Here is a 7,764-nt window from a genome sequence, read left to right on the forward strand (position 1 = left end):
AAAAAACCTAATATGGAAAAAAATAAAGATATCATCAGTACAATATCTTACATTTTATAAGTTTGATTCTTTGGTTGGAGGAAGTCTGCTAAATCAGGAATGTTCACTTTCTTTTCCGTCACTCTTTCTCGTTCAATGGATCGCACCTAAATAATGAAACAAGGTCAGACAATGTGTTTATGTTTAATAAGTAACTTTGTAACTTACCAATTTAAGTTTTGGTATTAAAGGATCCCTGACCGCGGCACATTCAGATGATTTTAATCAGATTGAGTAACAGTATTACCCCGACACAGCCAGTGTCACTTTTTAGTGAGGGTAAAGTTATAGTAAGTATTACCCTGACACAGCTGGTGTCAGCTATTTAGGGAGAGTAAAGTTACAGTATTACCCTGACACAGCAAGTGTCAGCTATTTAGGGAGGGCAAAGTTAGTTAGTATTACCGTGACACAGTCAGTGTCAGCTATTAAGGGAGAGTAAAGTTACAGTATTACCGTGACACAGCCAGTGTCAGCTATTTAGGGATGGCAAAGTTACAGTATTACCCTGACACAGCCGATGTCAGCTATTTAGGGAGGGTAAAGTTACAGTATTACCCTGACACAGCCAGTGTCACTTTTTAGGGAGGGTAAAGATACAGTATTACCCTGACACAGCCAGTGTCAGCTATTTAGGGAGGGCAAAGTTACTATTAGTATTACCCTGACACAGCCGATGTCAGCTATTGAGGAAGGGCAAAGTTACAGTATTACCCTGACACAGCCGATGGCAGCTATTTAGGGAGGGTAAAGTTACAGTATTACACTGACACAGCCAGTGTCACTATTTAGGGAGGGTAAAGTTACAGTAAGTATTACCCTGACACAGCCAGTGTCAGCTATTTAGGGAGTGCAAAGCTACAGTATTACCCTGACACAGCCGATGTCAGCTATTTAGGGAGTGCAAAGTTACAGTATTACCCTGACACAGCCGGTGTCAGCTATTTAGGGAGTGCAAAGTTACAGTATTACCCTGCCTCAGCCAGTGTCTGCTATTTAGTGAGAGTAAAGTTACAGTATAACCCTGACACAGCCATTGTCAGCTATTTAGTGAGAGTAAAGTTACAGTATAACCTGACACAGCCAGTGTCAGCTATTTAGGGAGGGTAAAGTTACGGTTAGTATTACCCTGACACAGTCAGTGTCAGCTATCTAGGGAGGGTAAAGTTACAGTATTACCCTGACAAAGCCAGTGTCAGCTATTTAGGGATGGCAAAGTTACAGTTAGTATTACTGTGACACAGCCCCATGTCAGCTATTTAGGGAGGGTAAAGTGACAGTATTACCCTGACACAGCCAGTGACACTTTTTAGGGAGGGTAAAGTTATAGTTAGTATTACCATGACACAGCCAGTGTCTGCTATTTAGGGAGGGTAAAGTTACAGGATTACCCTGACACAGCCAGTGTCAGCTATTAAGGGAGGGTAAAGTTTCAGTAATACCGTGACACAGCCAGTGTCAGCTATTTAGGAAGGGTAAAGTTACAGTTAGTATTACAATGACACAGCCAGTGTCAGCTATTTAGGAAGGGTAAAGTTACAGTTAGTATTACAATGACACAGCCAGTGTCAGCTATTTAGGGATGGCAAAGTTACAGTATTACCCTGACACAGCTGATGTCAGCTATTAAGGGAGGGTAAAGTTTCAGTAATACCGTGACACAGCCAGTGTCAGCTATTTAGGCATGGCAAAGTTACGGTTAGTATTACCCTGACCCAGCCAGTGTCAGCTATTTAGGGAGTGCAAAGTTACAGCATTACCCTGCCTCAGCCAGTGTCTGCTATTTAGTGAGAGTAAAGGTACAGTATAACCCTGACACAGCCATTGTCAGCTATTTAGTGAGAGTAAACTTACAGTATAACCTGACACAGCCAGTGTCAGCTATTAAGGGAGGGTAAAGTTTCAGTAATACCGTGACACAGCCAGTGTCAGCTATTTAGGAAGGGTAAAGTTACAGTTAGTATTACAATGACACAGCCAGTGTCAGCTATTTAGGCATGGCAAAGTTACGGTTAGTATTACCCTGACACAGTCAGTGTCAGCTATTAAGGGAGGGTAAAGTTACAGTATTCCCCTGACACAGCCAGTGTCACTTTTTAGGGAGGGCAAAGTTATAGTTAGTGTCTGCTATTTAGTGAGAGTAAAGTTAAAGTATACCCCTGACACAGCCATTGTCAGCTATTTAGTGAGTGTAAAGTTACAGTATAACCTGACACAGCCAGTGTCAGCTATTTAGGAAGGGTAAAGTTACAGTTAGTATTACCATGACCCAGCCAGTGTCGGCTATTTAGGGAGGGTAAAGTTTCAGTATTACCCTGACACAGCCGATGTCAGCTGTTTAGGGAGGGTAAAGTTACAGTATTAACCTGACACAGCCAGTGTCAGCTATTAAGGGAGGGTAAAGTTTCAGTAATACCGTGACACAGCCAGTGTCAGCTATTTAGGGAGTGCAAAGCAACAGTATTACCCTGACACAGCCGATGTCAGCTGTTTAGGGAGGGTAAAGTTACAGTATAACCCTGACACAGCCTTTGTCAGCTATTTAGTGAGAGTAAAGTTACTGTATACCCTGACACAGCCAGTGTCAGCTATTTAGGAAGGGTAAAGTTACAGTTAGTATTACCATGACACAGCCAGTGTCGGCTATTTAGGGAGGGTAAATTTACAGTATAACCCTGACACAGCCATTGTCAGCTATTTAGTGAGAGTAAAGTTACTGTATACCCTGACACAGCCAGTGTCAGCTATTAAGGGAGGGTAAAGTTTCAGTAATACCGTGACACAGCCAGTGTCAGCTATTTAGGGTGGGTAAAGTTACAGTTAGTATTACCCTGACACAGCTGGTGTCTGCCTCCTTATGACCCTGACACAGACAGTGTCAGCTATGTAGGGAGGGCAAAGTTACGGTTAGTATTACCCTGACCCAGCCAGTGTCAGCTATTTAGTGAGAGTAAAGTTACAGTATAAACTGACACAGCCAGTGTCAGCTATTTAGGCATGGCAAAGTTACGGTTAGTATTACCCTGACACAGCCAGTGTCAGCTATTTAGGGAGGGCAAAGTTACAGTTAGTATTACTGTGACACAGCCGATGTCAGCTATTTAGGGAGGGCAAAGTTACAGTTAGTATTACCGTGACACAGCCAGTGTCAGTTATTTAGGGAGGGTAAAGTTACAATTAGTATTACCCTGACACAGCTGGTGTCTGCGTCCTTCAGGATGACTAGGTAATTGATTCCTACTGTCCGACAATACTCCTGGATGTCCTCTAAACTCTGCAAACAGAAATACAATATATAATACTTTGGGGGAAAATATAATTGTTTTTCCAATGAAGGACTAATTCTTTCATCACAACTCCTATTAATATACATTTCAGCAGCTTTTTTTTACCATTTTCAGCTTAAAATCAAAGTATACGTCCATTTATAAAGGTGAAGTAATTACACAATTTATTATGTTACATGTACAGAAATAGGTGTAGACACCATTTACTGTTGCCTGTACAGATGTAAGAGTTTAATCATCCTGTATAAGGTATCCTGCTCAGGTAAATCCCAATTAACAAGGATACACCCCGCCTGGTGCGAGGACTTGAAACCCAAATAAAACATAATTCTCCCATATTTACCTGTAGTGTGTCCAGTAGTATATCTGCCCTCAGCCCCGCCGCCCACAGATCCTTGACCACGCCCATCCTCTCCTTCAGCATGGGGTTGTAGCCAATCGTACACACGAGGATGTCATACGGACCAGGTGGGTGGAACTGTTCACATCAAATAGAAATCAATTCATTTCTATTATTGATTTACATTTTTTTTTTTTAAATAATCACACAACTTGTTATTGTTACTTTCAAAACTCACTCCATGTGTAACCATGTGTTAATATCAAATAGATATATTTTCACACTAAATACATCCAGTAGAACATTCACTTTTGTTTAGTTATTAGTGAAGCTAAATGTGATCTACGGTTAATTTGAATTTCCAGTTCACTTATCATTTAACAACAGTGTTTGATCGTTTCTAATTTTTCAAAAAGAATTAGTGCGTCACATGTTAATTTCTAGGATCGTGATTGAATAACTTCATGGGTCCCATTTAGTATAGACTTGTCTGTCCTTGTCTTCACCCCTTCACTATGGGCGACTATCCTTAATCTGGGCACGATTCCCCTGTGATGTGGGTAGCCCTTGAACTCAACTTTCAGTGGATATCAGGGACAGTAGGAGACCAATGAAATTTTGCTTGTTTTTGTTTGTTGACAAAATTGTCGTTGATTTATATTAATTAAGTTCCAATTTTCCAATGTCACTTAATGTACTAAATCTATTATGGCCTTTCCCTGTAGGAATAGTTCTATAAGGAAAGGGCTTTATAGCAGGTGCCTCACCTCTTTGTTCTCCCCGACGGCTGTGACAATCTTCTCAAAGGCGATGCTGACCCCGACAGCTGAGTGACCCGTAGGTGTGGCACTCATAGCCAGAGGGGACTGAAACTTCTTCACCTGTGGATGGAAACACACAATAGCAAACCTTGAACCATTTAACATCATGATCAGGAATTCTTACCAACAGAACTTGAGTTTAATTCTATCTTATTAATGTGAACCACAGGAACTATGAAAGTAGTTTGATGATGCCATGTGGCACTCTTGAGGACCTATGAGCTGGTTTTGTTCAGGCATTATTTGCTGTCAGCAGTACTGAAAGTACTAGATGGCAGTCAAGGTGTCCTACAGAGAGGTCTATTTTGACCTACCCTGTACAAGCCCTGCATAGGTTAAGAAATTTTGATTTTAATATAATTATTGAATTTTGTTGTTTTTTTGTGTTTTTTTTGTGTTTTTTTTTTTATCTGGGCATATAAATAAAACATTTTAAATATGCTGATATAAACAAGTTGACATTTCAGAAATTTGAAAAAAAATATCACAATTTCTTTGACAACATTGACACTTCATCAGTTTTAACTGTGATTAAATACTTACCAGTCCATTGTACCTGCCCCCTGCTGCTATGAGGTCTGGGATGGTTCGCTTCTTCTTCTTGGAGTCGTACACAATTTGGAATATGACCCCCGAGTACTGCTGTGTGTTGTAGATACATCCTAGACTGAACACAATCTGTAATGTATTCATTAAATCATTAACAAAAATCAAACTTGATACTACATTGATATTTATTATATGCTTGTAAATTTCACGCAATCACATTGGTCGGATCCTATACATAAGACCAGTCCTCAAAAACTCATGTAGACTGGTTATCTGGTGAATATCAATTTCTAAATATAGCCTATATGGAAATTCCCCGAAACCTGTCGTAGCGCATGCGCAGTTAAAACGGAATGCGATCTGTCAGACGACATCATATTCACCAGCACAAAAGACCATAATTGTATAATATTTCCCAATTTTAGTTAGAAACATTCTATGCAGAAATTGGTTTTCTTTCCTTACTTGATTTGTTCTAGTCTACCTAGTCCAGTGTTCCTTTGCTGGAAAGTAAATCTATGAAAGACTGGTGTTCTGTCATAATGAATTCAGTACTTTCAGTGGTGCAATAACGTACTGAAAATCGCTGTATACTTCACTAAAAGGAATTGGCGTGGTACATTAGAGCACGTACCGGGAATTTGAGACCCATGGCTTCTGCATGTCCCATCACTGCCTCCACCTCATGTATGCCCTGCTTGGCCAGCGTTGCCGCCTAGCAACAGAAACAAAATATTAGCTACCGAGTGGCAAGCATATTTTATCTTAGAACTTATCCGTCAACAAAAAAAAGATATTATGCTGTCACAGTGTTACACAAATATACAAGGAATATTCCAGGTTGATGCCCTCTTTTTCATAACTATTTATCATCACAAATTACTTTAATATTAACAATATGTTGAATTTATGAAAGGAACACATAACTGGTTCACAGTGAAGACTAATATAATCATTCCACATTTTGGGATTAAGACAGAAAAATCTTAATCCAAGGTGTAAGATTCTTAAATGGCTAGCCCATGGCTTAGAGGTATTTTTTTGTCTTAAATCTGAAGTGGGGAATGATTATTTTTCTCCTGCACTAAAAACAAGTGGTTATTTCATGCAATACAAATTTTGATTTCATAATTTCCAGCAAATTGGAGGTTTATCTTCCATAATCGGTGATGTGACGACATTTGTTATGACAGTGGAATCCCCTTGTCTTTACCCTAGGGAAGACAGAAATATTTTTCCCTGACTGAAAGTGTGGATATCTCTGACTAGTGGGGGAGACTAGACAATTCAGCCATGATCATTCCCTGTAAAAGTGAGTGGTTGTGAGACAACTGGATTACTAGGATAATTTGGTCCAGAAAAAGTATAATCTGTGCACTGATAGCGGGAAAATGGATAAGTGTTAGCTGAACAAAAGAGTTTCGAGTATATATTTTATTGTGTTTACTTGAAAATACAAAAGATCTTTTAATGACAATTTACTCTTCTTGCAAAACTACATGCAATTGCAAAACTATTATGTACATGATTTACAGTTATCGTTAAAATGGGATCTGCAACAAGTTCGTTATTGTAAGGTTTATTAACTCCAGTTTCAAATGCTTTAAAATAAATGGAAATAAATTCACATGCTTTTTATCATATGAGCAAAAATGTATGTGAATATTCTCAAAAAATGTTTCTCCAACAATTTTCCTTTTCTCTCAAACACCGTTTTCATTCTATGATGTCATGTTTACTGTCCTATTCAAAATGTCACATCTGAAAGGTCCTATTACACAATGTACAAATGACCAAAATATGACATGGGTATGGTCACTGTATATAAATTGAATATAAATTAGATGAACACTGGCAAAACCAAGTGCAGAAATACAGTTTAAAAAAAAAATCTAAATCTAAAAGAAAGGGTTTTTTTTCTTTTTATTTTCAGAACTGACTGTCAAAGGATTGTAAATCCTTATTTTGTCAGAATAAAATCTATGTATCTTATCTATGTATAAAACCCTGTTCTTACCGGTCCTTTGGTCTTGGTGATGATACGGAGATAACTGGACACCTTCTTGTACGGCCCCTCCATCTCTAGGGCGCTCAGGACACTGCTGGTCATGGACTCGCTCAGACCAAGGTTGGTCAGTGCCTTGATATGAGACTTATTTTGGCTCTCAATCTGACAGCAGAAACAAAATATTCAAGTTTTGATCAAAATAGATATTTTGAATCAAACGAGTCTCTTATGCTATCTTGTAAAACCATTTTCAGATTTCAGATTATGATGGCACATATCAGTGATAGATAACATGAAGAAGGACATCTCATTTAATTGCCTAGAATTTTATGAAACCAGATTTTGTCATGGTATCTGTAAAAACCAGAGGCCCAATGGGCCTGCATCGCTCACCTGGTATAAAACTCACACTTGTAACCTTAAAAGTGATCTGAAATAAAGCTACAGGCAAAATATCAGTATTTATGATTAAAATTCATTCAAAAGACCCTGTTATTTTTTTTTTAAACATTCCACCCCTGTGATTGAAAGTCGAACAAAGTCATTATGTTGAACACATTGTATAGCCTTTCATCTCAGGATGCAACTTGCAAAGTATAAACATCCTGGGACCCATGGTTATTCAGAAGAGGTTGTTTAAAGATTTTAAACAAATTTGACCCCTGTGACCTTGAATATAAGTCAAAGTCATTCACTTTAACAAACATAGTAGTCCTTGAT

General features: G+C 38.7%; 1 protein-coding gene across 1 annotated transcript in view; it reads right to left on the bottom strand.

The window, feature by feature from the left end:
- LOC110447911 (eIF-2-alpha kinase GCN2-like) overlaps nucleotides 1-7,764 on the bottom strand; it is a 52,111-nt gene that overhangs the window by 18,213 nt on the left and 26,134 nt on the right. The window contains exons 27-33 of the mRNA XM_021493895.1: nucleotides 7,054-7,206; nucleotides 5,671-5,751; nucleotides 5,031-5,165; nucleotides 4,434-4,547; nucleotides 3,670-3,804; nucleotides 3,227-3,313; nucleotides 50-146 (exon numbers count right to left, since the gene is read on the bottom strand). Coding sequence (XP_021349570.1) covers nucleotides 50-146; nucleotides 3,227-3,313; nucleotides 3,670-3,804; nucleotides 4,434-4,547; nucleotides 5,031-5,165; nucleotides 5,671-5,751; nucleotides 7,054-7,206 — 802 coding nt within the window. The remainder of the gene's footprint in view (nucleotides 1-49; nucleotides 147-3,226; nucleotides 3,314-3,669; nucleotides 3,805-4,433; nucleotides 4,548-5,030; nucleotides 5,166-5,670; nucleotides 5,752-7,053; nucleotides 7,207-7,764) is intronic.

Source organism: Mizuhopecten yessoensis, unplaced genomic scaffold, assembly GCF_002113885.1.
Source record: "Mizuhopecten yessoensis strain PY_sf001 unplaced genomic scaffold, ASM211388v2 scaffold3667, whole genome shotgun sequence".
Taxonomy (NCBI): domain Eukaryota; kingdom Metazoa; phylum Mollusca; class Bivalvia; order Pectinida; family Pectinidae; genus Mizuhopecten; species Mizuhopecten yessoensis.